This window comes from Mixophyes fleayi, chromosome 2 (assembly GCF_038048845.1).
Source record: "Mixophyes fleayi isolate aMixFle1 chromosome 2, aMixFle1.hap1, whole genome shotgun sequence".
NCBI classification, from domain to species: domain Eukaryota; kingdom Metazoa; phylum Chordata; class Amphibia; order Anura; family Limnodynastidae; genus Mixophyes; species Mixophyes fleayi.
This window is the reverse complement of record NC_134403.1, coordinates 114,243,939-114,259,296: the sequence shown is the minus strand read 5'-3', so window position 1 is coordinate 114,259,296 and position 15,358 is coordinate 114,243,939. Positions and strand designations below refer to the sequence as shown.

General features: G+C 40.3%; 1 protein-coding gene across 17 annotated transcripts in view; it reads left to right on the top strand.

Annotated features, from left to right (window-relative positions):
• The window catches only part of MYCBP2 (MYC binding protein 2), a 216,616-nt gene that overhangs the window by 96,825 nt on the left and 104,433 nt on the right, over positions 1-15,358 (top strand). For all 17 annotated transcript variants that reach the window (XM_075199851.1, XM_075199857.1, XM_075199864.1 and 14 more), the window contains 13 exons: positions 4,141-4,345; positions 4,891-5,044; positions 5,759-5,931; positions 6,168-6,293; positions 6,390-6,517; positions 6,614-6,705; positions 7,496-7,630; positions 9,555-9,638; positions 9,766-9,862; positions 12,288-12,480; positions 13,948-14,222; positions 14,530-14,751; positions 15,141-15,332. In XM_075199851.1, coding sequence (XP_075055952.1) covers positions 4,141-4,345; positions 4,891-5,044; positions 5,759-5,931; positions 6,168-6,293; positions 6,390-6,517; positions 6,614-6,705; positions 7,496-7,630; positions 9,555-9,638; positions 9,766-9,862; positions 12,288-12,480; positions 13,948-14,222; positions 14,530-14,751; positions 15,141-15,332 — 2,076 coding nt within the window. The remainder of the gene's footprint in view (positions 1-4,140; positions 4,346-4,890; positions 5,045-5,758; positions 5,932-6,167; positions 6,294-6,389; positions 6,518-6,613; positions 6,706-7,495; positions 7,631-9,554; positions 9,639-9,765; positions 9,863-12,287; positions 12,481-13,947; positions 14,223-14,529; positions 14,752-15,140; positions 15,333-15,358) is intronic.

Below are 15,358 nucleotides of genomic sequence, written 5' to 3'. Positions count from 1 at the left end.
TGATTGGTATCGTTTTCAGTAGATGTGTTAACATTGCTTAAACGGGGTCGCCTCGCTTTATAGCAGTTAAATTTTATTCTCTGACCTAAGTTACACATATTAGTGTACAGAGCTTGTTTTACAGTACTGGAGCTTAATGTATCTTATTTCAGGATTAACTGCTAGATAGACCCAGTTAAACATCCTGCTCTACTTTCACAATTTATGTGTATGTGTGTGTATAATATATATATATATATATATGTATATGTACGATACTAAGGCCTGTGAACGAGGTGCTCCCGCCTCGGTGTCGGCAGCTCTGGAGAAGCCAGTCTAGGCTAAAATCACTAACTGCATCAATGGCCGAACTCACTAAGGTGGTGATAGGGTCTGAAAAGGTACGTTAACATCCCCCCCCCCCTTTTCTCACGCTTCTACACACACACTCAGCCCACACAGATCATATCTGTCGCAGGCACATCTTCCCAGACAGAATGCCTATGTCTATGTCCTGGTGTGATTCCACCCAGACATAGACACATTTGCTCACCATCTCACAGAAGAAGCATAATTTTTCTTTTCAGAGTTGTTCACAGTCGGGATCAGTATAGGAAGGGAAGGAACCCCTTCGATTGACAACCCTGTGACTCGTATATTCACATATTCTGCTATCCCTACACAGGGCAGACGCCCATGGTAGGTTTCCTCTGACTGGAAGTGTGACATGGCCTCCACTCAGCTTAACTGACGGCTGCCAGTTTGTTTTACACCCTACAGGGTCATAGCTGCGTTTTGAAATAGGTCATTCAGCCGTGGTCAGAGCAGTTAGCCAGAGGTATTCTGGAGGATGTTCCAATAACGGATCTTCTCACTTTTGCAAAATTACAGTGTAGTCTCAAGGGGCCACTGGGGGGTCAGAGTACATCTCCGCTAGGCCACGTCAAGGGCGGACTTAAACCCTTCATTCATTTTCTTTCCCGGGGTCGGGGTGCCCCATCAAATAGTCACTTCTTGACTCCCATAGGAGCACCTGCACAGGTGCAGTTAGGTGAGGATCCTATATACCTGGTGGTATTCCCAGAGGTTGGGGTATTTTATTCCAACCTGTTCCTGGCCCACAGACGGATCCTTTCCTTCCTTTTAAGCTGGCAGTGCCTCAACAGGCAGGCCTGCATTCTCTTGTTTTTGATGTAGTCACTGTGCACAGTCATTGCAGGCAGTGAACAGAAGGAGTTCCTGGCCTCAATATACATCAATATATATCATGGAGGTCTTCTTACATGTACCAGTCGGGAAGGGGGCACCGGTGTCTCTTTCGCTTTGATGGTACAATAATTTCAGTTCCGGCTCAGGATTCTGACTTTTCATTCTACACATTTCGCCTCGTGGGTTTTCGAGGTTATGGTTGTCATGGCAGGGCTACGCCACACCCGGCAAGTCACGATCGTTCCCTGTCTGGACAACCACTTTCTGAGAGCTCCGTGATCTCTCTCTCACAGATAGATCTTCATCCGGTTCCTGGAAGCACACGTCGGGGTGCAGAAACTACATAGGTCCCCACTCATTCTGCCACAGCAGATACGTTTATTAGACCTTAGCTTCTGGGTCCCACAGGGTCTTCCTACCGCAGGAAATGGCCCTCCCACTTCAGCGCATGAAAAGGATGCTCCTGGCAGGAGAGAAGTTTTCTCTTCTCAGTTGTAGGAGGCTTCTGGAATACAGGGTACCAACGTTAAGAGTAGAAATGTTTGCACGCTCCTGTCTCGACATCTCTAGAGGGAGATTTTCTGGAAAAGAGCTGGGTCCCCGGTTTTTGGACTTGTAGATCATCACTCTGTCCAAACCCACATGTCAAACTCTCTCACAGTGGTTAGCCACACAGTCAGGAGTGAGGTCAGTCGTTCTCCAGGTCCTGAACCCCGGTCCTGACAGGGTCTAATCTGTTACATGGAGGCCAATTAATAGGGTCCTTAGGGTTCCAATGTCTTTTGGGTCCTCCCAAGAAGACTGTTATTTCAATCTGGTGCCCAAGGTTCGCAGGATGTGGCGTCAGGCCCAGCAGTTCCTGACCAGGAAGCCTCTAGACAATTAGTCAGATAATGCCACGGCTGTTGCATTTCTGTAGTATCACGGGGGAACATGTGGCTTGAGAACAGTGCGAGAGACAACCAGTTTATGACCTGAGGAACGTGTCATGTTCCCGCACGTTTGTCCATTATCCCGGCATGAATAAGTGGGAGGCCAAGAGTCTCGGCAGGCAGGCAATTAACCAGGGGGAATGGTCTCTCCACGGAGACGTCCTTTTGCCCTCCTGATGGAGTCTTGGGGGCACTCCGGATTTTGTCCCCAGGGCATCCATACTTATTTATCAGGTCAACCTTTTACTGCTCATAATCTAGAGATCCTTAAGTGAAATTCTCCGATGCCAGGATGCTGCCTGAAGCTTTGGTCTGGTGTACCTGTCTCTTCCACTTCCCAGGCTCTCATGGGTGCTAAGGAGTTTCTAAAACAGTGCGGCTTCCAGCTATCCTGGGGCCCGTCAATTACATCGCAAAGTATAGTTCTCAGGTATTGGCGGCTGGTGGCGACACCTCCCTTCCGCCTACCTCTGTGGCCAAATCTGAACTGTCGGGGTCCTCCTTCTGTTGCTCTTTATATCGTCTAGCTTGGCGCAGTGGCGTTGGAAAACTCTAACCTTAGGGCCAGAGGTTCTTCGCAGGGAGCTGCTTGATACCTTGAATAGAGCCTCTAAGGCATTTTCCACATCCGTTTTCCTAGGTCTGGAAACGGTAAAACGTTTGGTGTGAATCCTAGAGTTTTCACATGTCCCAGTGCTGACTCTCTAGGTCGCTTTCTTTCGTGTCCTAGCCTTGATATCCGCCTAGGTTCCCACAAGGTGCAGCTCCCGGTGCTCTACATGAATTTCGGCGCCGGTTTACACTATCATGGTATGTTCAGTCCTTTCTTCGAGGGGTCTCTGCCGATTCACCCCCCTTTGGTTGGTGAGGGGAAGCCATGAAATCTAGTCCGGGTGATCAGAGCACTTGTTTTGGCCACTTTTGACTTGCTGACTCTGGGAAAATGTTTATCCCAGGGTAAGGGTGTTTCCTTGGATATCGCCCCTGTTCGCAGGGGTCCGGTGGCGGTAGTGTGGATTGCACTCCCACATTTTACTTTTCCAGAAAGATACAGAGGTGCATCCCTCCGGCCAAGATTGGTTCAGAGGATAGTATCTGCATTACACTTTGGAGCTTTGTGGTCAAGCATTCTGTTGTTCTTCCTCCATTGCTTGTTACACTCTTCATCGGCCGGATGCGGTTCGTGCTCTTCGGTGCCAGATTGACCAACTAATGTCCTCTTCGTCCTTTCGGACACTTAATAGCGGGTCTGGTCAGTTTCCAGACAGTATCATGCCTGCTACATCTCTTCCACCATTCTGCGGGATGTTCACGCCCCTTATCCTGTTCTGGTGACTTTATAGCTCACTCGCCAGGACGGTTGGCGTTTCTTGGACGACATATCGGGGTGCGTCTGTAAAGCAGTTGTGCTGGATGGCAACGCCGACATCTTCTACAGAGTTTCTTGGTTGCATGGCTTTGCATCCGCTGATGCGGGCTTTGGGCGCAGGATGTTGTGTGCAGCCGTTCAAGAGCAATCCCTCCCTTAGAGGCAGCTTTGGTATGTCCCAATGTCTCGCAGTGTACCCCAATGGTAAAAAAGAGAAAAGAAGATTTTTACTCACCGTAAAATCGATTTCTCTTACTCCATTGGGGCACACTGCGCATCCTCCCTTGCTCTGAAAGAAATGCTGTTTTTGGTGCTATTTTCTGTATTGCTTTTCCTCTCTTCCTGGCTTGTTATAAAAAAACTGGGGTCTGAGCTGGAGATGAGGGGCATAGTAGGGGAGGAGTGTAGGGAACAAACAAGTTCATAAGTGCCTAAACTCCTAGTCCCACTTACTATACCCAATGTCTCGCAGTGTTCCCCAATGGAGTAAGAGAAATTGATTTTACGGTGAGTAAAAAATCTTCTTTTTACAAAAGAACATCTTTGGGGTTAACTCAATTAAAGTGTATTCTGAATGTGTAATTGGTGGTAAGTACTTTGAAAGTCAATGTATAGGGTGGTTAATCCTAGTATATGAATTGTTCTTTCCAGAAAGGACAGCTTGGGAGACCGATCTTAGACATGCCTTATTGGAATGCAAAGCCAGCACCCATGCCAAATATTGGATCAAAGTACGGGAGGAAAGCAACATGGGTTGGTGCAAGTGGAGATCAGACCTTCTTGCGGATAGACGAAGCACTTATAAACTCCCATGTTTTAGCCACATCGGAAATCTTTGCAAGTCGCCATATAATAGGCAAGTAACAGGTTTTTTTTTATGTTTAATTGCTGAATTCTGCATCGCAAGTGAATTGTACTACAATGTAGTAACTGATGAATATCGATTTACATGTATTTTAGGAACCTTAAATGAATGCAAGCTTTTTTGATTCTTTTGAAGAAGTATTCGAGCTGCTTTGAGGGTTTTTTTTTTTTTGTTTTTTTTTTTTTTATCCTTTCTGCATGGTGTAAACCATATAGATTTCTAATTATAGGCAATTTGTCTTTAATTGGAAATCTGTTTTTATATACACAATGAAAAAAGGAAAGAATTGACATGTGGCGTTAGACATTTTAACTAGATCAAAGCATTGGTGTTAAACAATTTTTAGTTTATTTGCTTTTGGCAACTTTTGTTTTTCTTTTGCTTCTTGACAATATTTTTCAGTAGCTGTATTTTCTTGTATCGACTGACAATCAACTGTATTTCAGCCACACCAAGACCCCCTTAGTAGTAATGTGATGGCTGCATGATATCCTGTAACTGCAGGCAATATTAAATAATGTTCTCTAATTCTATAGGTCTAGTGCCAGCTTCTATGACTGAGCCACCACCATTTAAATGCCTTCTTATCAATAAAGTTGATGGAAGCTGTGCTACTTTTAACGATTCTGAACAAGAAGATCTGCAAGGTTTTGGGGTTTGCTTGGACCCCGTTCATGATGTTATTTGGAGGTATGTTTCCTCCTCCACTAAATGTATATGCCAGTAGTTTTAACTTGTGTTGAATAGTAATATATGCATTTTTTTAAAGAACTGTAAGAAATCAATTTTGTGCAATGTAGACTGCCACCTATGGCTCTTATCGGATGGCAACGACTCAACTGGCTAAAGAAAGCAGCTGAAAAAAGAGGTCCATTTTTGAGCATGTTTTCTCAGAGCATTTTCCTTTCACAATCTAAGTTGGGAAAACTCCACAGCTTTTTTAGCTCTGGACCTAATCCAAAACATTAAACTACTTTAGCGGACTGAAAATACTTTAAGGCAATTAAATCTAGTTGTGTAACATACATTACATTTTAATATAGCAGAGTTTTTAGCATTTTTTTTTACACTAGCCACAATTTCTGAGAAGATATTTTAGCTGTGGAAATACTCCCATGGGACCTGATTTTTTTTTTTTTTTTTTTTTTTTCTTTTTCTTGTACAATATTTTGTTCTACTTCTACAGTTAATTCAGTCAGTAGTGAAAAAATGTGTCGCTAAATATGCCCATCTGACACTACCCTAAAACCTTATATATAAGAATTTGGGCTAAACGTGCTTTCTAACTATAATTGTCTCTGCTCCTTTAACATGTTCTGAATACAATAGTTTGCCTGTCTTCTAACACACATAACGGAATACTAATGCAAATAAAACACTTTGATTAGTGATCTTTTGTTCTAGATTTCAGGCCAGCACTAGAGAGTTTTGGTGTTATAATGCTGTTATAGCGGACTCGAGACTCCCATCTGCCCCGGACATGCAGTTAAGATGTAGCATACTTAGCCCAGAGCTGGCACTGCCTACAGGACAAAAAGCAGTAACCACTCGATCACATGCTGCTTTGCATATACTGGGTAGGTTTATTTGTGTTTAGTATACATAACTTGTGTTAGCTTTGTGTCTGAATAACTTGAACAGTTTAAATTGATTTTTTTCTTACCAATAAAGTGCTAAAACTCTGAATATGAGGCAATATAGTGGAGTATATTTGTTAAATGGAAAAACAATTGTTTGTAGTGTGTGTGTTATGCATAGAAATGAGTTACTCTATGCTGTTTTCTCTGTGTCCTTATGATATTCCTAATTTCAGGCTGTCTCGACACACTGGCTGCAATGCAAGACTTGAAGATGGGCGTCTCAAGTACTGAAGAGGAAACTCAATCAGTGTTGAAAGTTTATTCCAAGGAAGATTACAGTGTTGTTAACCGATTTGAAAGTATGAGTCTAGTTTGGTTTGTACTTGCAGAAACAAACATGCCAAGCATTAGTGTCCAGCTACTTTAAATAAATATGTTGTTTGCCATTTGTTAAGGTCATGGTGGAGGCTGGGGCTACTCTGCACATTCAGTGGAAGCTATTCGTTTCTGTGCTGACACAGACATCCTGCTTGGTGGACTAGGTCTTTTTGGAGGTAGAGGAGAATACACTGCGAAAATAAAGGTGACCTTTTTGTATGTGTAATGTGCACCGATCTCCTCTAATGTGATTTAGAGACACATTGACATAATGAGCATTTTCTTGTATTCCTCACTACAGTTATTTGAATTGGGGTCAGATGGAGGTGACCATGAAACAGATGGGGACTTGCTTGCAGAGACTGATGTTCTTGCATATGACTGTGCAGCCAGGTGAGTTGTACACAGAGGTCTATGCTTACTAAATCATACTCTGCCTATAATCTGATCATTGAGTCCAATCATTTTTATTGACAGTGTACATGGGACAATAAATGAAATATAATCAAAGGCAGATGGTTAAATTGCTTGATGATCCAATCTGAAGTGGAAGGTTTTTTTTTACAAACTGATCAGATTGAGTTGATTAAAGTGCGTCTATTGTAATCATGTGATTAAACTGTAATGATACTGCAAATGTTCTATATTGTGCATGCACTGCAAATATATCTGCTCTATCATGTCAGAATTGTAATATATGAAGCAAACACTGTTATGACAGACAAAATCTCTCTAAAAAAAATAATCGTAATCGTAATGTCTGACGTTTAGTTGTATGTTGATGGATTGTACAGAAATGCAAATATTCGATAATGGAAAATAAATGTGGAAACAACTTGAAGGTATGTATATAATGTAACACTCTGAATAACGTACATTTGTAAGGTGGTCATTGAATGTGTTCACAGTGCACTTTGAGTTTGTTTAATGTGGTAAACACAATCATCGTTGTGTGCGGACACATTATTATTAGAACTGTACATTTTTAAACAGTGTTTAGGCGCGTACTTGCATGTATATCACCTTTTTGCCATAGTAGATATGCTGTGGTATCTCATTAGGATTGGCAGAAGGTCTAGTTACAAGAAATTATCTGCTCATAATGTAAAGCTAGTTTAGAAATCATGTCTAAGCTAATCAACAAATCAAACTATTTCACACTAGATTTTCATTTTAATCCTAGAGAGAAATATGCCATGATGTTTGATGAACCCGTCCTTTTACAAGCTGGCTGGTGGTATGTGGCATGGGCTCGTGTATCGGGTCCTAGCAGTGACTGCGGCTCTCATGGACAGGCTTCAATAACCACAGATGATGGGTAAGGCTTGCTTTCTTATTTTATTGATCCTGGTCTCCCAGACTATATGGCTACATTTTGCAGAAACATGATATATCCTGGTTTGACAGGATGGACCGCCTATGCCACCCTGTCTGCTGTTGCTGGGAAACGGCTGGGCTTACTTTGCCATCGTCTCCTTTCGTTATCCCAAACGAGTCCTCTCACCGCAGTAGGAGGGGCTTACAACTGCTACCACCACTGGACTCCTTTACCGGCAACCAGCACCGGGTTTCTTCTGGATAACTGACGCTGCTAATGTACCCTGTTACTGTGTAACCTGGGCTGGTACTCCTGACCTCCTCTTATGGATCAGGGTTGCTGTGTATGGATCCCCACTGGCCAGAGCTGCTGGGTAGTGGCAGTGCGGTGGTACTGGATGTTGGGTCCAAACCTCAAACAGCCGGGAACGGATTAGATATTTGGTCTAATCTGTAGGTCACAGGATTTTTAGCATGGAAGATGTTTTCAAGCAGGTCTTTTAAGCAAGTGATGTTTATTTGCAGTCACACTGATTGAAGGTACCAGTGGTCAGGTCAGATGGAATCAGAAGAACAATTTTCAATACAAGACAGGGCTTTTTATACAGATTTGGACACAGCCTCACAGGCTATTTTTAGAATCAGGATGCAATTTGTTTACCCAAACATGGATTTACATGCAATGCAAAGCTAACAATATTTATGCTTATCTGTGATATCCTAAAACTTTGCTGTGATTTCCTGGATCGTGTTTCAGAGACAGAGAAAATCGAACAGCAGTCTAATTAAACCTTCCTATGCCTTCAGGTGCTAGACCCTCACACATCAATAAGGGCTAATTAACATGTGTCCTTTCTTCCAACAGTTGCAAAATGCACATTTCCTCCAAAGAAAAGAATTCCCCAAGAAAAGTTGCAAAACCCCAAGCAAGGCATTTCCTTACACCAAGATACACAAGACTTCATAAACAAAGGCTTATTGTATCAGATATATGCATCAGAAATAATGCATTTCCTCTAGCAAGGTTAAAAAAGAAAAAAAACGAATTTTCTTCTGGTCTCAAGAAATAATCAAGAAATAAGGATTTCCTATACCAAAATATACACAATATCAAAAAGAAGTGCATTTGCAATTATATAAATAAGCGCCCTGTGCTATTTCCTTTAAATTAATTTATACCATAAGTTGGTTATAAGTGATCCAATCACACCAGGTATATATAAATAAATAGAAAAATGAGGAGGGAAGCAGCTTTTATTTAAGAAGTAGAATATTAATCACAAGCAAGATAAGATCTGACGTGTTTATAGAATATGTTTTGGTGCTTACATCATTACTGAGAGCAACTGCGATAGTCAATGCTATAGCAGCTTTTTCCCTCCTCCTGTTATGTTTGATAGTCCATTGTGTTTTACCTGCTATGTATTCCCACTGGTGGAAAATGTAGACCTGTTTCTGGTTTCCGCAGTATATTTCATCTCTTAGTTTGTTCTGACTTTTCGACTTGATATTTGAATAGATATGAAAAAAAGCACAAATAAAAAGACAGCCCGAATAAATACGAGTCCATCCATAATGAAGGAAAGTGGGTGTGATTTAAGGCATGATTAAAACAAGTTTAACCTGACTACCAGCAGACCTAGACCTTGTGATTATGCGCTTGTAGTCCAAAGAAGTTTCGATCTGAACTTGCAGAGCCATAGACCAAAAAGTGCCCAGCCCCTGTATCCTCCCCTAAACTCCATGTTAAATGTCTGTAAACGGCTTCAGAGTAATGAAAGAAAGTTCAAAACTCCCTAAAATATTCAGTGTGTAACATTTTTTTAGATAAATGTATGTAGACCTTGCCAATTGTGATTCCATATTACACTTTGTACAGTATTACAAGCTTAAGGCGCTGATGTTTTTTCTTCTTCTTTTGCCAGAGTTGTTTTCCAATTTAAAAGCTCCAAGAAGTCAAATAATGGTACAGATGTTAATGCAGGTCAAATACCACAATTGCTCTATAGGTAAGAACTTCTTTTCTGTATGCATGTGAAAAGATAGAAACTTCTACAAAAAAAGAGTAATTTTACCAAATGTTTCTACTGTATGAGCTGCATTTCTTGATGTAAGGTTCATTTGTAAATATGACAGGTTGCCAACAAGCGATGGAAATGCTGCCAAAGGAAAGCAGCAAGTCAGTGAGCCAGTGCATATCCTGAAAAGATCATTTGCTCGGTCCGTTTCTGTTGTGAGTAACTTGTCTTTTTCTATATTCATTTATATCAAGTCTACAAATTATGCTCTTGTTCAAAATGGAATAAGCAATGCACATATACAAATTCATACCGGAGTATTTACTGTCTTGGTGTCTTTGAAATGCCTTTTATTAAATTGTTGTAATGCCTATTATAATAAGTGAATAGAACCAGTTCTAGCTGGATGAAGTACGACCAATAATTTGCACAGTGCAATCCTAACTCTGTTTTTTGACTGAAATGATCTTTATAATCCATCTTTTCTATTAAAATAAAAAATGAGCTGTTCAATTAGACAGTTTCCTAGAATTCGCCTTATTTAGGCCAGGTAATCATTGGCATTGAGTAATCGTTAGGAGCTCACTATAGACTTCCCCAGTGTATTTACCCATGGTAACCCCATTGAATGGGATAAAAGAGGAAAGTTAAAGTTGATACTGCTTTATCTGAGCAATGTTTGCAATGTATCTAGTTTGCACTAAATATATAAGTACTAAGCTTGTAATAGTTATCTTTTATCCATGTGAGAAACATTGGGATATTCAGGCTGCCTTGGAACTTGAGCACGTTAAATTTGGCTTCAAAATTTCAAGCTCCTCCCCTCAATTATTTTTTTTCAATCGTCCATCAGTGCTGGACGATCTTTTTCAGGGCTACTATAGATATAGATATAGATATATATATATATAGATATATATATAGATATATATATATATATATATATATATATATATATATATATATATATATATATATATATATATATATACTTAACCCCACTGCTGACGATAACTGCGCCTGCCCGCTCACACCTCGGAACGTGCCTCTGGGGTGACTCGTTACTTCCACCACAGGTAGTGAACGTGGCCTCTGTGTCTTTAGCACCATTTGCATTGGAACAAGCACTGGCAGCTTGCATGTGGGTGGCTCCGGTCTTTGTTGTCGTCAGCCTCCAGTGGTGGGGCCTACATGGGAGCAGCAGTAGGTGCAGGTTCCCTGGGGGAAAGAAAGTCAGGTGGAAGCTGTCAGGGCAGTCCCGCTCAAGGAGGCCGAGGGGGCCGGTCTTCTGGCCATCCCTTTGGTGGTTCGAAAGTTAGCTTTGGAAGGATCGTGGTTCAAACCCCCGTTTTCTTTAAGAGAAAACCTTCACTGACAGAATTGCAGGGAATGATGCAAGTGCAGCCTCCATACATCAAACACCCTAACCCCCCCCCACCCAATATCTACTTGGGACCTCAGCCAGGTGCTCACAGCCTTACAGCAACCACCATTTGTACCTTTTAATTCGGTGGATGTAAAGTTGCCAACCTGGAAAACTTTACTTTTCTACAGCTTGGAGAATATTGTAGCTGGGAGCTGTTTCTTTTAGGTCTCCATATCTCATCTTTTGTGAGATCAGGGCTGTTTTTCGGACTTTATGTTCCTTTGAGCCCAAAGTGGTGTCCAGGTTCCACCTTAATTAGGATGTCTTTCCAACTTCAGACTGTGGTACGCTTAAGGCTGTCCACTCTGGACATTGAGGATCTATATCCATAAGACCTGTGAAATGTGCAGGCTGGTGACCTTTAGGTCCACTATGCTCCTACAAGATGGGTTGGTCAGTGTCCAAACAGATCACTGCTAGGTCAATTTTTGCAGTGATGTGTAATGATGCATAAATTGGGCAGGAAAGCCTATTTCCCAAAATGTGTTGGCACATTCTACCAAATCGGTAGATTTCATTTTCTCCTGATTCTGTATTTGGGACCTTTTTTTTTTTTTAAACAAACAAAGACTGATGATCCTGGTAAGCTAGTGGATGAGGATATCTAGGGGGGGGGGGGGCTTAAACTTTTGGAGCTAGATTTAAAATGCACAAAGCTCCAGTGCAGCCTCAATACACCAGTGTTTTCAGTATCCCCCAATGGACTCAAAGAAAATAATTTAATGCAAGTATAAAAATTATTTTTGTCTCCATTGTACAATGCTTTGTGGTAATGTTCTTTTCAATAGTGTGTGTCAACTCTCCCCAGAGAAGAATACTCCTTAGTACTTTGGCTACCATGGTTCATCTGTTATGTTTGGGGTTTTTTTTCTGTTATTTTAAATAGTGGCAGCATTTTGAGAAAAGCATTTCTTCGGTCTCCAACATCCTGGCATTTTTTTCCATATCTGGGCTGTGCTAACTGAGCTTTAAATAGGGATCATTCATTGCTATGCTATTTTTTTTTTTCCATGTTTTAAAAAAGCTTCTGTTTTAGCATCTTTGCTTTCTAGATAGCTATGCTTCTTATAAAGTAGTATGCATTTGCTTCACTTTGAACAGTACAGTCTTCCTGTTCTGTTATTTTGGCTGTTTTTGAACCGCAGTATGTATTGTATGTATCTCATGTTGCCTTTTTGATCTTTTGAATCCCATATTTTGCTGTCTTTCCCCAGGAGTGTTTTGAATCCTTGCTGAGCATTTTGCACTGGAGCTGGACCACTTTGGTTCTAGGTGTAGAAGAACTCAGAGGATTGAAAGGTTTTCAGTACACAGCTACTCTTCTGGATTTGGAGAGATTACGCTTTGTGGGGACTTGCTGTTTGCGATTGCTGCGAGTTTACACGTGTGAAATCTACCCCATATCAGGTATTACTGTTTCAGTGTTCAGTGATTTCTCTGTGTAACAAATAGTCATTGTGGCCATGATCTTGTTCTATTTATCAGTTAGATTTGAGAGGAATAAATATAAAGATAGAGGGGTGCATCTTTAAAATACTATAAGGTATCCCTTTCTACATTTGAAATTCACTTCTCAGATGATACACACTTAATATTTGTATTTTTAGTATTACGTTTTTTTTGTTTGTTTTTTATGAATTGTAATGATTTAATAAATAGCATAATTTTATCTTGCTTTATCCTGTCTACAATTTAGAATCTAGACATAGGTTGGGTCACTGTTCATTTTGTGCTGGAGTGTTTACATCGACAAAATTAGATGAGTAATTTTTTGCTTTCACTGGTATTAATAAATGGCTTATCTACACTAAAATTGTATCTTTAAATATTGGATCCGTGGAATATTCTGATAAGATCAGCAGCATAGTAATTATTTTTGATTAGTAAGGTACCACTATGCTCCGCAGAGCTGGACAATGGAAAAGAAACGGAGCATACATAAAACGGTAGAAAAAATAAGTGCAAATTGGAAAAGATAGGGTAAGGAGGGGTCCTCATGACGGATTAGGGTTGAGACAAGAGGGGCAAAAGAGTAGTAGCCAATAACACCACAATTTTTCTCTTAACCATTCATCAAATAAAGTCTAATGAGGATTAAGTCCACACTTGTGAATTTTTTTGGGTGGCTAAATATAGAAAATAGGCTGAAAATATTTTTTTTTTTTTTAGTTTAAATCCAGTCATTGGTTCGATGCCCTACCTTAACAGAGTGTATCTCACTAGTACATTTGCTGCAAATTGCTCTTTAGGGGATGAAGTCCATATACAATTGCTGTAAATGTTTTATACTACTTGATTTGTTGTTATTTTAGTGTTTTTAAATGTATTGTGAGTTGTATGCAAATTTTGTCCCAAGTATTTTGGTATTTAAGTACCCCATAGGGCCCTCTTACCTCCTCTGTCTGTATGTATTTCCCAGTATTGTTTTATTAATGTTTGTTCCCAATTGTAAAGCGCCCCGGAATTTGCTGGCGCTATATAAATAAATGATGATGATTTAAGTAGACTTGTAATGGGGGACTATGTATATACAGTGTGTATTATATATACTGACTCTCTGTGCTATCAGATGTATTTATGGTTATGGGCTTTGTGTCCAACTTGCATCAGGTGATTTAATGGCCTCCTGCTGCTCTTTTAATAAAGCTTAGGTTGTTTTAGATACAGGGTGTCTGGGCTAGTCAAGAATGTGGTCTACACTTGTGTTAGAGTTCCTATGGGTCTTTTTTTTTTTAAGTTTATAAATTACCCCAAAAAAAGGTTAAGAAAAAAACCACCCAGCTTTGCGTCAGGCTTTTAATACACCGTTTCATGTAGTAAATAAGTACATTTTAAGGTATTTTGATCTTGTTTTTGTGATTTTGTTCTTTGCAGCTTCCACTAAACCGGTTGTAGAAGAATCAAGCAAGCTGGCTGAATGCATTGGAAAAACTAGGACATTGCTAAGGAAAATACTTTCTGAAGGTGTGGATAACTGTATGATGAAACTGGACAATGACCCCCAAGGATATCTCAGTCAGCCATTAAGCTTGCTGGAAGCTGTTCTCCAGGAGTGTCATAACACCTTTACAGCATGCTTCCATTCATTCTACCCCACTCCTGCACTCCAGTGGGCCTGTCTCTGTGACCTGCTGAACTGCTTGGATCAGGTAAGAATACACCTTTTAAGATCGGTGCATGGCTGACATGTTATATACAATATACTCAGAGCAAATTGTGTGGTCTGCAATGTGTAATATATACAAGTTACTGCAAATAAAATGTATTAAATTATGAATTAGTAATTAGATGCTGCTGGGTTACCAGTGCGGGAATGTTTTATCAATTTGAATTTCAAAAAAGTGTGTCTATACAAGGTTAATGATTTGATAACAGAATTGTGTTTTGTATTTTTTTTTCAATACTGTGTTGGTCAAACGGGTATTAGAAGTGATTTTTTTTATTTTTTTTTTAAAGGACATTCAGGAAGCTAATTTCAAAACATCAAGCAGTCGTCTGCTAGCTGCAGTTATGTCTGCCCTTTGCCACACTTCTGTGAAACTTACTTCCATCTTTCCCATTGCTTATGATGGTGAAGTTCTGCTTCGTTCAATGGTGAAACAAGTTAGCACAGAAAATGACACTGCTTTGGCTCATCGCTTTCCTCTGCTGGTGTCAAGTATGGAGAAACTCAGTCAGGTCCAGTAAAAATAATTTTCTCTTTGATTATGCAAACATGTAAGCATGCTATTGGTTTTTTGTTTTTTTGAACATAACAAATATTTGAGCATAAAATATATTGCAATATTTCAGAGATACTGACTGTTACTGTGTTTTGTTCCTGAGAAGATAGTCATAGCTAAGCATGGTTGTCAATATGTTGGCAAAATGCTGTCATTACCATACTTCATGGACTGAACATTATGATTTAGAGACAAACTGTGCATGTTTTGGATTTGCTTGGTTTTTTTCTCTTGTGTTTATAGTATCTATTGTTAACTGGTCACTAGTATGAATCTCTTCTTTGTGACCTTATGAAGCAATCACTGTATACTAACTTATTTTCTAAAACACCATTTGTTTTCTAGAGTGAGGAGAATGTCTCTGGTATGACCAGCTTTCGTGAGGTTCTGGAAAAGATGCTGGTCATTGTTGTGTTACCTGTAAGGAACAGCTTACGCAGGGAGCATGAACTCTTCTCTTCACACCTGGTATCCAACACTTGTGGTCTCCTGGCTAGTATTGTCAGTGAACTAACAGCGTCTGCTCTTGGATCAGAGGTATGTCCATTTCTGCTTGATTCCCT